Genomic DNA, 22071 nt, shown 5'->3' with positions numbered 1-22071 from the left:
GAGTATTTTTAGTATTAGATGGTGATTGTATGATTGTATGTTGATAGGAGGTGATTTCGTAGAGGAACGATTCTGATCTGCTGTTGTGACGATTGTGGTGATTGCATTTCCAGGTAGGGTTTCCTACTCAGTTATTGTTTACATGAATATGAGATGGTTGTTTGGTTTTTGATTGTTGCTTAATGGCATTTGTCTATAGCGTATTTGAATTGGTAATTATTGTTGTTGTAGTTGGTTGTTGTTGTTTGTCTGTGGTTCGCGAGGTGCACCCTCGGCTGAGTGGAGTCACTTACGGGAGTGGCTTAACGCCCTTGATTCACCCCTTGTGGAACCCACAACAAGAGGGGATGTGCACATTAAGGAACATGGGTTTGCGCTCGGTAAAGATGAGCGGGGCTTAGGTGGGAACGGCTGCGGTCCCCCACTGGCGGTGTGGATTACTGGTTGCGGCCGTAATCTGGCAGGACTAGACCTTCATGCTAGTCAGGTGATTGGTGTTGTGACGGTGTTGGAGAATTGTGTGTATTGTTGTTGTTGTATTATCTTATATTGTGTAATCAGTAATTGGCCCCGTTTAATTGTTTTAAGGTGATCCATTCGGGGATGGTGAGCAGGTATGATTTGGATGAGCGAGGGAATAGCTGGGTATGAGTCACCAGGAGTCTATTAGAAGTCTTCCGCTGTGTTATCGAACTTTATATTTACTTTAGTTGGTTTTGGTTTTGGAACGGTTGTATCACACTTCATAGTTTGTGGGTTTTGATGTATTCACTGAAACCATTTATCTAAAGTACGTTCTTTTATGGTCTATTTGATATTCATTGTCTCGAGTAACCGAGATGGTAGCACTCTCATGCATTAGGTGGTCTTGGTAAGGCACCTTGGTGTATGGGGGTGTTACAGTCAATCTCAAGGTGGAAGTCCAAGAGCGGGGGGTTGGAGTCAAAGAGGGGTGGTGGTGGTAGATCAAGGAAAGAAAGTGAAAGAGAATAGAAGGAATGGAAAATTCTTTGCATTGAGGATACCCCCAATCAACCATCAAGTACCTATACCTCTTTTGATCACGATACTCCAACGCATGAGGCCGGGGATTAAGCAAATACCGCTATAACACCATGGCAACAACAAATGGGCTCATATTACAATGATACAAAGAGTGTTGTTGAGCACATAAGTGGTAAGATGGATAGCTCCTTCCAATGGCAACAAGAACAAGTTCAAGGCTCCCAAACATAGAGCAACGGCAAAAATTGATCAATGAAAGGGAGAAATTGAGAGAGGAGGCCGAGAGAGGCTATTTTCAAATGTTACAAGACATTAAAAAGAAACAAGAGGAAGACACCCTATGGCAAAGGACACAAGATGCACATTGGGTGGCACAACAAGAAATGTGGAAAGCTCAAAATGCTTGGAGAGAAGAGGAGCTCAAGAGGTATGAATAGTAGCAACGGTTTCAACAAATGTACCTCGCCGATTCATATCAAGATGCTCAAGTGCATGAGGGCACTCTTGGGTAACTCCTTTTTCGGGATGACCATTTCGGCCAACCCAAACATTACACCTCCTACCGAGTATGAGCAACACCTCACCCAAGCAAGGCAAAACACGAGAATAAAGGATTAATCGTTTGAACCGATACCGAGATCCAAGCAATCAAGGAGGAGCATCGGGCTCCAATTTCTTTCAATGAGCAAGAAATGATGGTTCCCTCTCCACATTAAGGACAATGTGTTATCTGGGTGTGAGGGAGGGAAATGAATTGTAACATATATGTAAGTTCATGGCAAGCAAAAAAAAAGAGGGAGAGAGAGAGAGAAAAGAGAAAAATAAAATGAAAAACGAAATCCCGGCTAGGTGAAAACTCACAAGGGTGGGCGCCTAGGCAAGAGTGGAAATGTGGCCAAGGACGGGATGAAAACTTGAAAGGGCATTCCGGTAAAATAAAAAACCGAGTTGTGAGCCACATGATGGTGAGTGAGTCGTTGTTCACTCAATCAAACACATTTATATTCTCAACAAACAACTAGATAGTGGTTAAGTCGAGGTCAATCCACGGGACGGTGTGCTTTGGGTTCTAAGTCTATCTATCTCAATTTATGCTAGTGTCACAATTGGTTTGGGTTTGAAGTTGTGCTCTAAGCTACAACAAGGAAATGTAAACAATTGAAAAACAAGACATGTAAATAGAAATGAAGATGTAAACAATTGATTAAAGATACTAGGGTATCATGGGATCATAGGGGAATCATGGTAAGATAGCATAAATGAGTCACATGGATGCAAGCAATTATTATTGTTGGAATCGAGTTAGTTTATATCTTACAATTCCTAGGAAGTTTTAGGTCTCGGAGCCGAGTCGGTCAAGACTTTACAACACCTACAAGTCGACTTAATTCTTCCTATTCAACTATATGCATGGTCTAACAAGCCTTGAGTTGGTTTACGTCTTAAAAGTCTTGTTGAAAGGATAATAGAATCATGCTCGGTTGTCAATCAAGCATTTCATCAAACATAACATGTGCATAAGTTGAAAATACAATAATCAAGCATTCATATGAACTCATTAAGCATATATTTTTTTCCATAATTACTCCCCTAATCCCTCACTAACCCTAGCTAAGAGACTACTCACAAAACATCATGATTATCATGCTAATAATCGCGTCACACATCATAATATAGGTAAACATGATCATTAAGCAAGATATTAAGCAAAGGATTAACAAGTAAATAAAGAGATTAAGAAAGTTACCAACTTGGAAAGTCAAGATGAACATAAATAAAGGATGATCCTTACATAAAGATGAAAACTTATCACATAGTCTTCAAATACATACCCAAGAGATCCAAATGTAAACTATTGAAGATTGAAAGAACAATTGTTGAAAGATTGAAGTGCTTTGTGGAAAGATTAAAGACTAATCTACTCCTAATCTAATCTAAGGAGGTTTAATCTACTCTAAGAAGGCTTTTATCTCTTGATTATTACAAATGGAGTTTATATAGTGATACAAGGATTAGGTTAACTAAGGGCTTAAATGACGATTAGACCTTTTAATTTACGTCCAAAGCCTTGCAAGTCCTAGGGAGGGACGCTCGACCTCTTGCTTGAAGATAATCATGCTGTTTGGGGAGACGCCCGACCTGGCATGGGAGACGCCCGTCCAGAGCTTGGGGACGTCTCCCCAAACAGCATGATTATCTTCAAGCAAGAGGTCGAGCGACTTTGGATCGCCCGTCCTCAAGGGCTTTTCTTCTTCTTCTTGCTTGGCCGCCTCGTGATCCGTGGGGATCATTGAGGAGCCGTGGGGGTCCTTTGTCATTGCCTATTTCCTTACTTTATTGAGTTAGGCCTTTAGTGTTAGACTCCTCTTCGGTACTTGGTCGTTATATGCTATCAATTTAGCTCCGCTTCGCTCCATCTAGCCAAGTTAGTGCTCTTCTCCTACAAAGGACACCAAACCTCATAGAATATGCATAGAAGGAAGCTAAAGACAAGAAATGACCCTAATGCATACTAAAAAGCATAGGAACTAGGCTAGTTGGGGGACTAAATGTGCGTAAATAGAAGTCACATCACCACCAATAAGAGGAAAGGAAAAGTTAAGGTGAAAACCCGAAAGGGAACCTTAGGCAAAATGAGGGATTTTTGAAAAAAAAAATGGATAAAGTGAAAAGAAAAGAAAACAAATTGAAAAAGATCAAAAAGATGGGGGGATAAGAAGGGAGTGATAAGGAGGGTCTTGGAAGGAGTTGGCCAGCCAAGTAGCATGATTTGCATTGCATACAGTGATAACGGGTGTTATAAGTGGGAGATGTGATGATGTTGGAGAATGTCTAGGCCAATTTGCTATCACCTTGAGATAAGGTGAGACTTGAGAGTGATCATCTCCTGCTTGGTGATATAAGGAGGGTGGTTTGTGGGATGATGAGTCAGAGTAGGTGGTTTATATATCCTTATTTGAAGGAGATATAAGGAGGGGGTGTGAGAAAAGAGTTTGTGTCATTTGAGTCTAGAATTTATTTTAATAGGTGGATGTTTGAGAGGGAGTTATAAGAAGGTTGTGGTGAGGGAAGAGTGCGCAAAACTACCCCATACTCAATCGTAGGCTTTCTTAACCCAGTTGTCTTGAGTTTTACTCGGGACAAGCAAAAGTCTAAGTGTGGGGGAGTTTGATAGTGCCAAACTTTGTCGAGTTAATAGGTTGTTCTTAGCACCATTCTAGTTTTAAATAAGGGTCAGTTGTTGGTTATTTTGAATAAGTCACCCAATCCCAAGTTAGTTGTGTTTTGTAACTATTTGCAAGATTTACGTGAAGTATTATGGTGAGAAATGAGTTCGGATTTCCAAGCCAAAAGTCTTAATCATCATCCCGGAGCAAGTAGACAATCTAGTTAAGATCGGTGGCCGAGAAAGCTAGGAATAAAGCTGACGCTTCTTGGTGAACTAGTGTAATAGTGAAGTGACCAAGGGATTTCAAAACAGGACGAAGATCAAGAGCAGAGTCCAGTCAAAACCGTAGCCTGCGTCGTAGACTACGGTCTGCATCTCAAACCGCAGCCTGCGGTTTCCTTTGCTCCCGAGCCCATTTATCCGTCTTAAGCTTTCTTTTGATGCCCAAATGATGTTTTAACCTAGAAGGCCGTGCATCCATATAAATAGATGAAGATTTTGAAGTTGAAAGGGGGATCTCATCTTTCACCATATTAGGCTTGTATTAGGTTAATCTTGTAGTTCCTCAAGACTTAATATTTCCATTTTTATGCTAATCTTTTTTCAATATTTGGGTTGTAAGATGATTATGGAAGGCTAATCTTTCATTACTTGGTGTAATTCATTCACTTTGCCATCTCTAAACTTTGTATGAACCTCTAAACCTTCTTTTTGTTTAATTAAAGTATTTACTTTGTTCTCATTGTTTATGTTGAATTGTTGTGTGTTAGAATTGATCATCCTTAGATACAATTGTTGAACTATTGCATATTCTAAGCTTATTGGTCTAATATTGTTTAGTAGAAGCATCCTCTTTTGTTGTATGCTTTGGTTAAAGTTTGCATCTTTAGGGAAAGGTTACGCTTGTATGTTCTTGTTATAATGGTTTCATCTATTAATTGCTCACTTGGACTTGTTTTTGTTTCTCTAGATTGTTTGGTATGTGTAGGTCTTATGCATGTTTCCTTTCTAGAAGGGCTTCTCACATGGTTTCATGCACTTAGCTATCATCTTGTGAGTAATTGTGTTAGATTGTTAGAAGGGGAAGGGGAAGAGGGGATTATTAGTTTAGTTTTGGTATAAGGTTGAATTACATCAAGTCTTTCTCTAAATATTATCAAATCTTGCATAACAAGTGTTTGGTGAATTGTCTTCTTTAGTAAAGATTTAAACTGTAATTGTTTCCATTCTTTCCATCACATGAAAATCTCCTTTATATGTTCATCCTTGTTTTCCATTGTTTATAGCCATAATTTGTGATTAAGTTGTCTTGTTAATCCTTTGTTGGTTTTAGTATCTTACTCCCTCCATTCAACTCCATTTTACAAGTTTGCTTTTTGCACGGATATTAAGGAGCGTATTAAAAAAACTATTAAAAGTACATAGGGGAAGAAAATGGAGAGGTTAAAAATATTAAAAAAATATAAAAGTGGGGGTTTATGGTGGATTAGTGTGGGGTATGGATGTCATTCTTTGTAAATATAGATTTTTTTTTTTTCAATAAAGATAGAATAGTAATTTTCTTAGCCAAATAAAGAAACATGTAAAGTGGAGTTGAATGGACGAAAAAGGAATACTTGCAAAGTGGAGTTGAATGGAGGGAGTAATTAGTAGTGATATTTAGTTTAGAAATCGAGTCTTTAGCTTAGCTTCCTTTTCTGGGTTTCGACCCTTACTTTCACTTTATTATTGTCTTTGTTATAAGTAGTAGAGTTTAGTTTAGTTATTAAATTTTTAATTTGATAGGGTAATTAGAGTAATTAACGACACCTAGTTATTTTCCTATCATCGACTCATATTACATCGTTACGTTTTTTTTAGATTAAAATCCCCTATCTACTAAATGAATAGGTGAACTCGAAACTTTTCCGTCCAAAATGCATGTTTTTAAATATAGAAAATAATAACAATTAATTTCATTCACTAAATAAGGAAACCAATAATTACAATTGATTTCATTAAATAATTATTTTATTAAAATTAATCCTCATCACATAACATCATTTTCACTAAACTCTAAATTAGAATTTTTTAATCAAAATATAAAAACAAAACTGTAAATCGTTATTAGTTTCGTGACAGAAAACTTTTTCAGAAGAATTTATAAATATAGATTATTATCTTTTTGGCACTCCTATAAAATATTTTCATTAAATACATTTTAGCTTCTTACTCAATTCTCATGATTAATTTCCAGTTCCAAGATTTTTTATCAAAGCAAAATACAATAATAGGAAATGTGAACAAATAATGAAATACCAATTTTATAAAAATAATTTTATAAAAATATAAAGCTATATATACCGTGTCATATATTGCACAGGGTCTAAACGAGTTATAATATTAAGTATATTGGTAATTGAATAAGTAGGAGATAGGGTTGAATGTGATTAGAAAATGTATGAAATGATTGAAAAAGTGAAAAATAGTACGTGACTTTCTGCTTGGGAGGGCGAAATGGACCAGAGTAAACAAAATGAGATTTAGAACTAAAATGTCGGTAACCCAATTAACTCGACCTTCTGCTTAGGATGGTTTGACCATCCCCAAGCAGAAGGTCGACTTAATCGGGTCACCAAAATTTTTCCTTTTAATCACACCTTATTAATCTTGTCTCACTTTCACCCTCCCAAGTAGAAGGTCACGACCTAGGACACCAACCCAATCATTATTCCACTTTCCAATATTTCCAATCATTTACCACATTCACTACCCCACCAAAACATCTCTCTTACTTTTACAATTATTATTTATTAACATACTACAACTACGTTATTTTTGTCATTTTAATAAAATAAAACTACTCAAATATGTTAAGTAAATTAATTTTATAGTGTAAATTTTTTTAAAAAAAAATCGAGTTAAAATTTTATTGGTAATAAATAAACTTTATTGAAAACATGATTCAACCTATAAAAAACCGCATACATAATTTAAAAAAAAACATGATATTTAAAAAACATTAAATACTACGAAATAATAAAATGCATTCCAAACTAATTCGAGTTACGGAAGTTTTGTCAAATATGCTCAATGAGATTATTTTTCAGAGCAAGGAAGTTGGGGAATGGAAGCAGAGAAGCAGAGAACAGAAGTAGAGAAGGAGATAAAGAAACGAGATATTAGCTGTGTACTGCTGTCACACGTTTTGACAGCTTTTTGTACTATTTTTTTAATGTTGTAAAGCAAATGAAATACGACACATGGAAGGTCACCAACATTGACCAATGTCACAACTCAAGGTCACCAATTGCCCATATCTAGTTCAAGATCATACTAAACAACATCTTAATAATACTTACTTACGTCATTAGCATGACCCAACAAGGTCACGACCGGTTAATGACCTTACTTGGGGATGATCTTAGAGAATAGAGATGCATTTTGGTGGGAAAACATATCATTTTTCTTAAATCTTTAGAATAATAGTGGGTGACTTTAAAGGACGATTGGCTAATGATAAGCCACGCAATTGTCCTCCAGTCTGTTAGCCACAAGAAAAAATGTGCAAAACCTGAATAACAACCCCATCCACTTCCATACTCTCTTGTTCATTCAATAAACCTGAAACAACCACAATGTCTTCCACCGCAACAACAACCACCTCAATTCTGTCACATCGCCCTTCAACAACAAAAACAAACCAACCCAAAAGACTCAATCTTTACCTTTTAAAACCCACCTTGAATAACCCAATTAGACCCATCACAAAAATCCATGTTTCTTCCCCAACAAACAAACCCACCACCATTGACACCAAATCCACCAAAGAAACCATCTTTTTTGATGGTGGTGCTCATTATGGTGATTTAGTTGCTAATTTACTTCTGGGTTTTACTCTTCTATGGCTTCCATTAACCTTAGCTGCTGTTTCAAGGGCATTTTTCTTGAGGTACAGGTTTACTAATTTAAGAGTCACTGTCATTTCTGGTTTTACTGGACAAGATAGGAGTGATTTCTCTTATAAAGTCATCAAAGATGTTCAGGTTGTACCTAGGTTTATTGGTGAATGGGGTGATATTATTATTACTCTTAAAGATGGTACTGTTGTTGATTTGAGAAGTGTTCCTAAATTCAGAGAAATTGCTAAGTATTGTCTTTCAATGACTGATAACCCTGCTATTCTTAAACAGACTGCTTCTAAAGGGTTTTGATTTTCAGTTGTTTTCGCGTAAACAAGTCTTGTGTAAGACCGTCTTACCAGTAAATCCATGTGGTGCTTTAAGAAACGAGGGCTAATTGCAATAATGTCTTTTCCAAGTTTTTGCCTTCTTTATTTGTTAGTAATTGGACTAATTAAGAAGGTATGTACATTTTTTTTATTTTTGGTTACATTGATTTACTGCCTGTAATTTGTGTTGTAATTTTGTAGTCAAATGTATCAATAATAATTGGTTGTGTTATACAAGTATATATGTTTCTATTACCTATGATGATCTTGTTTAAGAGTTCATGCTTCAATGTAATCTTTTTATCTGAGTATATGCACGGATGGTTGTCCTTTCTTGATGTGATCAACCTATTTCACCTTAGCGAATTGAGGGATATAAGGAGAAGGCATTGGCTTTCAACCACCCCGAGAGATTTAGACACAAATGTCCGAAGTTGGCCATAATGCCAACGAGATGTTGCATGGTTTCAGTCTTATGGAGGGTAATAATGTGTATATGTGTCTGCCATCAGAGTTTCATAGTGTTTTGGCTTATTGATTTCTTATCAAATGTCGGGAAATTATCAGCATTGTTCAGATTGTTTGAGCTTTGTACTACGGTATCATAGTAGCGTTGTACAACCCCTGCAAGAATTTTATCGAGGGATTCCAAAGTCCAAACTCCCATGTAAAGAAGTGACTTTCGTTCAAGCTATCCACAGGGTATGTGTTTTTAAGCTCCTATGCCAAATTTAAACCCTCCATTTTACGATTGATCATGTACATGCTTGCAATGAGTAAACAAGGCCAATCATGGGAATGTAATTGCTCGCGTCTGTACATATTTTGTTGGTGAAGCTGTAATTCTTTTCCTTCTGAAACAACGGCTGTTTCTTTGGAGCCACGAAATGTTGTTGGCTACAATTACTATAGCGAGTTGAGCAAATATGTGAGGATCATGAATGAAATGAAAACTGACTTCTAATACTCGTGTTGCTAGATTCTTCTATAAGCCATTTCGTGACTAGATATAGTAGTCTGATGAGAATCAGAGTAGTGTGTTATTCATATTCAAGACCTGGGAAACCCACAGATCCAACATCTGTGTGCCGAATATCCAAGGTTGATAACTGATACTCACACTCCTCCAAATGATTCAGACTCTCCCCTATGATAGAATCATTGTAAACACTGTACACCGACTAATCTGTGGTTTATAAAAATCTATTTTCAGTGTAAGGATCGCTTCCCCCAGTATTAGTACGCGAGAGAAAATCAAGAATCAAAACTACTAACCTTTTGACAACTGATATTAACATCTCTGATAAAATTCCAAAGAAACCTCACACGTGCTAAACAAGGTTTGAAATCACGGAATAGGATGTGATTGGGTTGCAATCTTGGAATTGTACTCGATGTGATCGTCTCGGACTAAGTTGTGGATATTTCGCAGTTTTTATAGAGATGCTCTTATACCTATTTTAATGGTATATCATCAGTTTCGTATCATTTTAAAGAATAAATGGAGCACAAGCACTTATTTGCTGAATGTCAGTATAGTGCTCGAATTCTGGAACAGGTAGAGGTTTGTTTGCAGGTTAAACGGGATGGTGGCACTCCAAACATGATTCTGCTGCAACAGAATATTTGTAGAATGGCAACAATTGCGTGCTGGTAATAGTATATGGCTAGAGAGGAACAAATGTAGAGTTGAGATGCAGCTAACTAGGCCAGAAAGACTTGTGAAAGATAGTAAACGGCTTGTGCATGGAAGATTGTAGGTAGACTCTGATTAAGGCGCCAGTATTGAATGTTGATAAACCTTGGTTGGAACCAACGAATAGATATCCTATGCTAAGTTGTATTAAGGTAGAAACTAGAAAGAATAGAGTAGAAAAATGAATATGTAAGATGTAATGGAATGATGTAAGTTGATCTCTTTATTAATGAAAAGCTCACATTTTACCAAAAAGAAAGAAAGAAAAAATAAATAAGGCCACGGAAGGTGCTTTTGTTAAGGGGAAAAAACAGGGTAGGCGAAACATCTCTGAATCTTTGTGGCCGTATCTGATCGACTTGGGTGATATGTGATTGGCCGTCTCGGGCAATACTTTGACCTTGACGTATTGCGATATCAAACGAGATTTTGAACCATGGTGGGAAGTCATAAGTCATTAGTGCATGATTGTTGATGGGCTAAGCCCAACTGAGAAGGAAGGGGTAGAAGATTGTTGAATTTGGTATTCCCTACCTATGTAGGTAGGAGGTGAAGTACAGAGTAGGACATAGTTTATGGAATGCAATACGAGTAATAGCTTTGGAAACCTGGGGCTCCACCATTAAACTGCACAAGTACAGTGGTGATTGAATGTGATTCTGCAGGACAGGTCCAATTTGTGGTTCCTCTTGTCCTCAATAAGTACAGGAACTATCCACTCATGAATGTCATCTACTACTATCAAGCCTTGTTTGGAGCTTTAAAGACTTTCATTATTGATTCATTCATATAAAGATTTTTTATCTGAAAACTAACTATTCAGGAAGAAACGAATTATAAAATCATTAGGCTCAATTATTGTCAGTAACACGACGACAAATGACATGACATTATAGTCTTTACTTCCTAAATTTGATGATTAATTAATTAAGTTTCTGTTTTAAGGACATGAGGATTCATGTAGTGGTTTTAGTTTGTTAGCTTTACCTTACTTTGACTGATTAAGCATGTAGAAATACCCAAATTTGAACAATCAGATGCTGACTGATTTTATATAGGATACTCCTCTAAGACTAGGCTCCTAATAGGTAGTTATTTTATTCCCTTGATTTGATTTTAAATTACTAAATGAAATGATTGTAGATATCTATAATGTTCTCTGTGAGCCCTGCTTCCACAAACATAACATCATGGGTGTTTTTTTATAAAGGATATGTTAGATTATTATTGTCTGAATGGAAATGATTTTAAGGAAATGCCCATGTTTTGGCTGCCTTCATTGTCATGTGATCATGCTTCAAACATAATCACTTAGATACATTACACATACCCTGCAGTCAGATCAGTATAGTATTCTTATACTTTTCAGTAGATTTTTGGGTCTCAACTTATTATACTTGGATTAATGTTCGAAACTCCGTCTGAACTCTGACCCTGAATGATCGATCGTCTCCTCTTTGTTATCGCAAGTTGAGTGTCCTGTATAGAAGCGAAGCTATACGTGTAATCGTGTATGCTATGTTATGTTCTTCGGACTAGTTTACAAGTGTCGTCTGTTGAGTCCAACATACTGACCCGACTACAAACTTTCCCCAAGTGGCCTGACCCATACCCGACCTGAATGACCAATAATAACATTATATACGGAGTAGAAGATTAGAAGTACGGAGTACATAAATACAAATATAATATTGATGAACTAAGACTATGATGTAGTGAGTGCTTGAAAAGATGATTAACAAGGTGGGCACGAGGGCAGTAGTGGCACCAGGAATACTGACACCAATAAGGTTCCCTATACCCCATATTTTCTGGGGTAGCTCTAAATTATTACCCTTCCCTTGCAAGCTGGTAAAGATGAAACGTGTAAGGCAAAACTAGACCGAACCATAACTTGTTTTTGAACCTATACACTGAAGCTAGACCTAGATAATTTGTTCTTGTTTGGCTTTTGGTTTTTGGCTTTTGGCTTTTGACCATGCTTATCTTTAACTTCCGTATTTACCCTCTTTCACTGCATTAGTATTATCAGAGGCATGAGGCATGCTGCATGCTACGAAAGGCATTTTTAATTTGTTGTGCCTTAGTTGTTATAGTTGATGAGTATATTAAAGACTATGTAGACATGTAGCAGCATCTTATTAGTTATTATTAGACCATCCCCAAGCAAGGTCAATTGCAAGCAAGGTCAATTGCTAGGTCATGACCTTGCTTGGTCACACTAATCACCACTTAATTAGAAAATTATGGTGACCTTTGGAGAGAAGAGGTCAATTTGTGACCTTTGGTGGAGCAAATTGACCTACCTCATGACCTATATGTGACGATATATGATTGGTTGACAATATTAATAATTAATAAAAAAAATATATATGAAAAAGGTTATTTAATGTGGAGAGATGTAATTGGTTGGAAAGTGAAAAATGATTAAGTTGATGACCTAGGTCGTGACCTTCTGCTTGGGAGGGTGAAAGTAGATCAAGATAAATAAAGTGGGATTAAGAGTAAAATCGGGTCGCGACCTAATTAGCGCGACCTCTGCTTGAGAATGGTCTTAGAGAATAAAAGTATGTTAGTAAGTTACCCATTTTGTTGAGTGGAAATGCAGTTTGTTGCCTAATACTTGTAGGCATGTAGCTGTCTTGTTGGTGGTTTATAGTCAAAAGTATCTAGTGTTCTATAATTATTGGACAGTACTATACAGTGGGCTTTAGAAAACAGTTTACTGGCAGACATCAGTAGTATGAGCATATGAATATCTATCACGGGAATAATCAACAGTAAACTCACTCTTTTGGAAAATCATACGGAGAGCATATGTTTTAACACTTTTACTTATACGGAGTATATCTTTAAATCATAGAGTGGACGGAGACCACGGACTTATACGGAGTATATCTTTAAATCATAGAGTGGACGGAGACCACGGAGTAATACATCTATTTGCAACATTGTCGGGTTGGGTTCAGGTAGAGTCACTCGGATCAGGTCAGACTTGCTACTTGCTAGCTCTAAACATATGAGAAGACCATGTTAACGATAAGTTTAGAGTGATACTTAAGGTTCCCTCAATAATAAATAATACTCCCTCTATCCCGGTCATTTGTTGTCCTTTTTCATTTTAGGGTGTCTCGGTTAATTGTTGTCCTTTCTATTTTAAGAAGGAACTTGTTTAGTAATTTGATCATTCACGCTCAATTTATTCCACTTGTCATTTACTAATTGACTCTCTCCCCTTTCCTTGGTCTTTGTGTCAAACCAAAAGACAACAAATGACCGGGACGGAGGGAGTACTTATATACGAATATTGAATATTGTTAGAAGATGTTGATTAGTTTAGAAATGCACGTTTTGCATCATCCATTGTAAAAACTACAATGAAGGGAATTTATGAATAAATCTTTTATAAGAAAAATGATAATGTGAAGAATTTCAGCATAGGATTCTGAAAACAATCCCGTCAATATATGCATCTCTCTTATCTGTCTTCACCCTCTTTCTTTTAACATAGCGTACTTTGCAGGATTAAAAAGTGCTCAAAAAAGAAGAAAAAGATGGTAGTAATTGTGAAACTTGAATAAAAAGGAGATTTCAATGGTAGGCTTAAATACTTTGAGGGCCTCTTATCTATAACCCAGGGAGAGGCGCCCACACGGTATGCAAATGCAAGAAAAAAGGCATCGCAATAATGTCTACAAAGTCTCATTTTTATGATATACTAGTTGTCTCTCCGTGCGCGTTGCGCGCGGAGATCCAAGACGCGTTTCTATTTGTTATTGCAGCGAATCTGTTTATGGCTCAGTTTTGGCGAGAATTACCGAATCTATGTAGATGTAGTTGCGTTTTGTTCTAGGGTAGAAACCTTTTTTTTTTACGTGTAATGTTCAACGTAGTTGCCTTAATTTGACGTTTTAGTTTCTTAATCTATTGCAATGTCTTCAAATATTTAATGATAGAATTGTCATTTGTGCTCTATCAAATTATTCGGTGCACCAAGAAACAATAGAATTGAGCATCTTTAGCTCCAAGGACCATATTCGTCTCTTCTGAAAATATTTAGCTTTGCCATGAACTGTAAATAATATCTGGTCACGTACACCTTTTATGGTAACAATTGTTAATAATAACTACAGCTTTGTATAGCAAAAACATTATTAGATAATTAGCTTAAATTCACGATACATTCTATGAGCATTCCAGGTTATTTGACCCACATTATATATTGAACGTATACATTGACTGTCGTATTTGACCAACTCTTAAACCCCAACATTAAAGTATACATACCCAATGTACTACCATCCAAAAGAATAGTATCAGCTTATACATCATGAAACCTACATAGTATAAATTGTAACATTTCGCCATCGCTGCTTGTAATTAACGACCGACTTGATTGTTTACTTTTGAAATGTTTTACGAATGTGCCATTAAAATAGGATAAATGAAAGAAAGTTATAACAAGCAATTTTCAAAAAAGTCAAATGTATAAGACAATAGTTATAGCTAAAAAGTAGCGACTTCCGCCATTCTCACTATGATAACCTAATTCCATAAAATGAAATGCATCATCCTTCACTCTCCGGTCCTCGTCTTCTTCTCCCTATGCATCTTCATTATCTATGAACACCACCAGTCCTGATGTAACTGAACTCAATCACCAGTCTAAACCCATCTTTATTATCTCGGCTATGGTGCTCCACATACCAAGAGCCGCATCAACAACTATACATAGCAGTAAAGCTACATCTCACGGAAATACTAACAGCAATCGCAAAGATGGGGATAACAACAGATTTGTAGTCCAAAGCCAACCCGAAAATAATATTTGGTGTGGCTTCAGTTTTGCAAGACACTTGTCAGAAATTGAATAAACTATTGTTCTATTTTTCATATTAATACCCGTATGCATTGCTATTGTAGCATTTCCTCACAAATCCAATGATGAGCCCAGACCACAAGGCAATGGCAACATATAAGAACAGTTCCCTCACTTCCCTGCATAGGTAAACGGTAAAGTCACCATCAGTACGGAGACACGTAAGATTGAGATGGAGTACCAGAAGAATGATTTTAATGGGGAGGATGTTGAGAAAAGCAGGGAAAAACTGAGTATGACAAATATCCTAACAGATTCATCATGCAAAGACAATCTGATCAAAACAATGCACAAACTCTATCCCTCCTTCCTCTCACTCCCACCCCCACCCTATCCCTCTCCATTCTATCTCAATCTGAACAAAACTAAACAGGGAATCTCCCACCCCCTTCCTTCCCTACAACCCTCTCCACTTCTCTAAATCTGAGTTAAACTAAGCAAATACTCTCTTCCTTCCCTCCCTACCTTCCTCTCTTTATCCCTCTCCCCTTCTCCTCTTCTCCCTTTCCCTCTCCATCACCTGTGATTCCGTGATGATGTGATAGGTATACTCTATACAGTTAGTTGTATAGTTCTCCCTCCTAACGTATCCCTCTCTCTTTCTCTCCCTCCCACCGATCACCCTCCTTCCTTTTCACCTCTCAATCTGTTATGCACATACCATGGATTTAGATACTCTAGGAATATATAGAATAAGAGAGGCACATAACAGAGCAATTTGTGGTGGTTGGCCACTAACAACAGAATACTGCTGTCCAGGCATAAAAGTACCTTTCTAAATGTTTATTTAGACTACTCTTTTTTAGAGATAAAAATATCATACGAGAGAAGAGAAAAAGGGGATTAATACTGATGTCCAGACAAACACAGTTGAATAACATTAGCTTGAAAACGAAACACACAATTAATACTGAACCAATATAACATACCAGAGAAGAGAAAAGGGGATATACCAAGGAAAAGAGCGTCACGAAGAGTAAAGACAACCACCAAAGACCAACACTAATCGACATGAAAATAATACTAACAATCACCTCGATTTAACTTTGCTTCCTCTAATTCTCGTATCTCCATGATCAATGTCAATCCTCGCCACCACCCCGGACTCCTTCATCACCATCATCGCTTCGAACTGCAAGCCAAAAGAGTGAACATTAAAAATTGACAAAGGGGAAGCGAAGAAACTCATCCCAAATCTTAAATATAAGAGCAGATTAATATGTTAAACCTCTCGTCGGATTGCCTTCCTCGGCAAAGATATGCAACAGGTATAGGATTCATAATAGTCAACTATTAAACAAGAGAAGACAGGATGTATATACAAAGAACCAAAACGTTTGATATGAAAGCCGTTGGTGCTTCATATAATCTCAGTTTCAAAAATAGAATAAAAAAAACTTAGACCATCCAAAATGGAGTTATTCATTGCCAAATCTAAAGAGTAGTGGTTGGTGGTTGTGGTGTCAACAAGCTCGATTGATAAAATCATTGATCAGTTCTCATGACATTGGATTTGAAATCGGACAAGATTTACAAGTACCTTAGTGTCCTCAGAAATCGGTGCATAAACTAAAACAAAAACACATATGCTAGGCACACAATTCATACCGCAAATTCTTCTGCTTCATAATACATATCACCATAGTTTGTCACTACTTTCTTTTGTTTTATTTTTGATACTACAGCATTCACAATCCATTGTTGTAATTAGAAGGAATACAAGGAAAATCGAGATGAATTCATTGATTTGATTGACTATCCTTACCCTTAATACAGCTGCAGACAATTACTAATCACCCAAAACCCCTCAATAACCTGAGATCTATTTATTAGCACCGAGGCTATTACCATTAGATCAAATCAATACCGATTACGTACTTAAATTGTTGCACGTGATTGAAAGGGTTGTCGCACATGATTTAAAGGGAGTTTAATTTCATGTTAGTTAAATAGGATGGTATCGTCTAGAACAAGGAACAAGGGAGGGGCAATACCTGAGAAAGGGCTGGGTTTGCCGAATTGGAACCGAAAGAGAACCACAAGGGTAAAATCAACGATTTCCAGCGCAGCAAAAGCTGGAGAATTTAGTAAAAGAAGACAACAATTAAGATGAAATTCAAAGTAGATAGATGGCGAAATTAGTATGTGAAAAAAACATAGTACTAAACATTCAAACTTCAAAGTAGATAGATAATAATATTTACAGAAGAAAGTATTGGTACAATTCATTCCACAAATGCGACAATATAACAGAGATGCATATATTGTCATTGAATAGAGGAATACCTAATCGACTGTTTTGTCATTGAGCCTAAACTGGAGTCCAATTCTCTTCGTCTTCAAGAACATTCACCTTACCCATAACAAAAACCCAAATATAAGAAATATCTTAAAGAGCACATGAAAAGGAAATTAAATAATAAATAAAGATGAAAAAAATTCAAATTCAATATCCTTTATAATAACAGATCCTAACCTTTTTTCTTCTCCCTCGTTTCTTCCTTCAATCACTCATCATAACATCATAACCTAACCTAATTTTTTTCTCCTTTTTACAATTAATTATTTTCTTCACCGACCGACCCTCTCTCCCTCAATCCCCAAGTATCCGATAGTGACTCAATTATACACCATCTATATAAGAACCAAATGAAAGACCGACTCAAACCAAAAAGGGTGAGCTATCGTAATATATTTTTAAGATTTTGTATCACCGTGTTCCATAGTAATGAGTAGAGTAGTATATAACCTGGCACTTACAAATTGAAACTCTTAATCCATTAAATTGTACATTTGAAAATAAAGACAAAAGGAGCTAGATTTCACACCCATACACAAATAACTATCTTAGAGATAGTCAGACAAGCATACTTGATTTATTTCAAAATCTTTAAAATGCACCACATATGATAATGTTAAGAAATGCCTATGTAATTTGGTACCATCTAATTGTCTATACCAATGTAGCTACATACTATATGAGCAACCCAAACGTACAAACACTTAATACAAAAGAGAAAAGGTACAAAGGATCTCCCCGCCTCTAATTATAAATAAAGTAAAATAAAAAATTAAATTTTTCTTTTTTTTTTCTTTTTTTATAAGATGATTCTAATTAAAATGTGATTCAACAGCTGCTTTTGTAGTTGTTTCTATTTTATGCAAAGAAAAATATCGTATATAATATAAATCAACACGAGGAGCGTTATCAAGCTCCGATTTCTATATCTTAATATAAGTCTTTCGCGCCAAACCAAGCAAGCGCATTATTGAATTCATATTAAACCAAACCAAGCGCATTCCATTCTTACTATCATCTTGCTTAGATGGAGAGTTATGCAACATGAATTTTGATTTAGTAAACAAATGTAAGAGTAATAACAGGCTATGTTAATGTGATCAAGCTGACACATACCTAAGTCGCTCCTTTTTTGTTATTTTTCGGACATATCACTCTCTTCATCAAATTTTATCACAAAATTGTCTCTCCCCGAAATTGAGCACCTGAATGTCCATAACATTAGGCAATATCTAGACTCTAACCGCTTGAAGATTGTCAATACGATAGAAAATTGAACTCCTAAAAATAGTACTCCAACTATAGCCGATAAAATACTCCACAATTTGTTTTTTTGCTTGCTTTTGTAACAAGGGCACTACCCTACAATGATCTCACTCCATAGACAACTTCACATTCACAACATAGTCTGTGGTCGGAGTATATCTACCCAATTGGTACCCAGCCAGAAGATGCTCCAATCTCCAAGCTCATTTGGTACGTCAAGATATACACAGTCCACAAATCCAGGAAAGGTGAAAACATCCCTTCAATGTGACAATGACTGTCAGAATATTCTTGGTGTAACATGAGATATTGACATTATGTCCCCCCATCAACCACCAGGTTAAAAGTAAGGCTTAGAATCTACTAATGTTCAGGGCAAACTTTCACTGCAATCAAATCAGTAAGGATCTAATATTGAAGCTTAAGTCAGTTTTTCTAGCTAGGGAATACAGAAAAAATATGCTTCTCAAATCAGCTATGGACAAATCTATGAAATGAAGACAGAAGATAGCGATCAAACAAGTTTATGTTTCAAGTAAATCATTTGCATATTCAGTTCAGCAAAACAAGTTTACATAACCACTCTTTTTTTGTGATTTACTTTAAGCCAAACATAGCTAATTGTATGTCTTATATAAATATGCGACCGTCTCAAAAGAAACAGCTGCCTTCCTGGTACCCTAGAATCACCATATAATTACGGATAAAGTTTTATTCCCTCTGTCTCGGACATTTTTTTTACCTTTGCTTTTGGCATAAAGACAAAGGAGAGGGGAGGGGACCATTCGTCAGTAGTGTCATTGGATGACAAGTCAACAATAATGAAATTAGATTAGTAAATTACCCATCATATGACAGAATTAAATTGCCCCTCAAAGTAGTATGCATAACATCTAGTGGGCAGTAAGTGAGCGAACCTTCTAGCCGCCCTATACCGATCTTAAAAAACTCAAATGGCATAGCATTGTGAACAACCAACCGATGTTTCATATTGAAATAACAGGTCCCCTAGAAGCTGCACATAACCAGTCCCTGTACAAAATAGCACATGTACTATAATTAGGCCTCCAAACTCAATAAGTAGTAGTCAGTAGTCATACCAGTCCCTGTACCCGCAATTTTGTCCAGTCCACTGTCACTCACCACTTTCAACCACAGTGGATGTCGTCACCTGCAATCCTGACCCCCAATAGCTAGTCACTACCACCAATCAATAGCGATTACAGTGTTAACCAAAATTAAAGCGAGCATATTAAATAAGAACCAAAAACACCCAACTTACAATACATGCAACAACAGATACAATATGAGTTATGGGTTTGTGAATGAATTAATGAACACCCATATTCTGACCAACCTATGATCCACAAAAAGAAGACCCATTGATAGGGGAAAGTCCCTAATTCACCATTTATTATCTTTAACTAACCTAATGACGAATTCAAAACCAATCTTGAGTTAATCTTATAGATAGTTTCTAATGTTTAATTGCGTACAATAAAACTTATAATGGAATTGATAGAAATAAATTAAGCTGGAGAAATCGAGTTTGTTGCGATCGCAAGGAATCATTTTCAAATTGGGAATGCTGGGAAGAGAAACACTGAATATAGGAACTCAAAATTCGACAAGAGAAACAGTAGATGTATATATTATTGTTGAATAGAGGAATACCCGATCGACCGCTTTAACACCGAGTCCAGTTTTCTTCGTCTTCAAGAACATCTCCCTACCCAAAACAAATACCCAAATACAAGAAACAATCTTCAAGAGCACATGAAAAGGAAATTAAATAATAAATAAAGATGAATAAATTCATAGGTTCATAAATTTGGCCGGCAAGCTAGATCTAAAGGAACTCCGTTTCACTATGGACGATGCAATTTGATGATCAGCCTCGATCAAAACTCCAACTATTCAACAATGGCTAAAGCGGTGATATAACCACAATATAAGTACAAGAAGGACATCATACCAAATTAATTTGTGGAACAAACTAAAAGCCCTTGAATTTGTATAAAAGGTATGTAATTTGTATAAAAAGTATGTATAAATATAAATAATTGAAAAGTATGTATAAATATAAATAATTGATATAGAAGAGGAAATTAAAGGCAATTGAAGGGAGTACATGGGAAGCCTGGAAAGGAAAAATAAGAAAAAATTAAGAAATGAGTAATGAAGAAGGGATAAATGCCGGAAAAAATGAAGAGGAGATTGAAGAGGAATAATGAATGAGTGGCTATCACCCAGCGATACAAACTATCACAATTTGAAATAACAATCAAAGACAACATCAAAATTGATAAATCATCAACTGGATGAACCTGATCACCTAAAAAATGGAATCGTAAAGCCAATAAATTCATGCTAACAAACAATAATAAATGAAATTACCAGAACTTTTGAAATCCACCATTGAAATGATCCCCGAAAGTTTGAGAACATCCAGATTCAAGTAATCAATCAACCAGCTTCAACAAACACAATATCTAAAAACTGTACCCAAACGAAAAATACATCAAAACCCTAATTAAGTGATCGAAAGCAGTAGATGAAAAAAAAATAGGAGATGAGTGTGCAATAAAATGATGAGAGATGATTAAAGATGAAGAAAAGGAGAATGAAAGAGTAGAAACTAACCAGATCTAGGAAAGAAGGAGGAGGATAGACGAAGAGAAGCAAGAGAGCAGGAATAATAGAAGTAGAATACAGAGAGAGCAACAGTGCATACACTGTATCTCACGTGAGCGGCACGAAGTTTATTGGCCTACTGTTCATAGGCCCCCAATTTTCATAACTTTGGACATTTATAAGGGTTTTAGAAATAAATCATGTAACATAATTCCACTCTTACCCTAGCATTCAACACACAAGATTGTACGCCATTATTTCTTAATCTCTCCTCCATCTTTTTTTGTTTTTGTTTTTTTTGGTTCCACGCGTGGCCCTTTTCTCTATTTCTGGTTTTTTTTACACTTTCCATTTCAGCTTTGTTATTCCCTTTTTTGGTTATAGTTTTTACGTGAGGTCATGGGTTCGATCCCTGTCCGCTGTCTAAGGGAATGGAGCAAGCTCTTTGCCCGGCCATTTACCTTTTCGTAAGAGTACTTGCGGCGAGGGGATTATACATTGTTGTCAATGGTGGACACCCCGATTTAAACCAAAAAAAAAGATTATAGGGAACACTCACTAGTCTGTATTGTAAAACGACTTCATATTTAGTTAGTACTCCGTATTCATTTACTTGCAAAATATTGGAACTACTAAAGTATACTTGTTATATATTTGATATTCTTAATAGAAAACGATCTCATATTAATAATTTGTGAAGATATAAAGCATTTTAAGCTATATCATATGTTTCCTATTTGCCCTAACTCGTAAAAATACGACCTACATACTTCACATAATTTCTATTTTAAATTGTTATCAATTTTAAAATATTTGCAAAAAAAATTGGAAGTACTAAAGTTTACTCATGATATTAATTGGGATTTTTAATAAGAACCGATTGAAATACATATTTAAGAAAGCATTCAACAGA

The 22071-nt window shown here is 36.2% G+C and overlaps 1 protein-coding gene and 2 long non-coding RNA genes across 3 annotated transcripts; 1 reads left to right on the top strand and 2 right to left on the bottom strand.

Moving 5' to 3' along the window:
- Positions 1-7791: 7791 nt before the first annotated feature.
- Positions 7792-8367, top strand: LOC141619011 (uncharacterized). Its single transcript, XM_074436054.1, has one exon. It carries the CDS (start codon positions 7792-7794, stop codon positions 8365-8367), a length of 576 nt encoding a protein of 191 aa, XP_074292155.1.
- An 8489-nt stretch (positions 8368-16856) lies between these two features.
- On the bottom strand, positions 16857-18436 carry LOC141621679 (uncharacterized). The gene is made up of 3 exons (XR_012532568.1): positions 18375-18436; positions 17246-17312; positions 16857-17034 (listed from the first exon to the last, which is right to left on the bottom strand). It is a non-coding gene; the product is annotated as an uncharacterized LOC141621679 (long non-coding RNA).
- A 1783-nt stretch (positions 18437-20219) lies between these two features.
- Positions 20220-21252, bottom strand: LOC141621678 (uncharacterized). Its single transcript, XR_012532567.1, has 3 exons — positions 21168-21252; positions 20922-21023; positions 20220-20253 (listed from the first exon to the last, which is right to left on the bottom strand). It is a non-coding gene; the product is annotated as an uncharacterized LOC141621678 (long non-coding RNA).
- Positions 21253-22071: the final 819 nt, after the last annotated feature.

Source organism: Silene latifolia, chromosome X (assembly GCF_048544455.1).
Source record: "Silene latifolia isolate original U9 population chromosome X, ASM4854445v1, whole genome shotgun sequence".
NCBI lineage: Eukaryota > Viridiplantae > Streptophyta > Magnoliopsida > Caryophyllales > Caryophyllaceae > Silene > Silene latifolia.
This window is presented reverse-complemented; position numbering and strand designations above follow the sequence as displayed.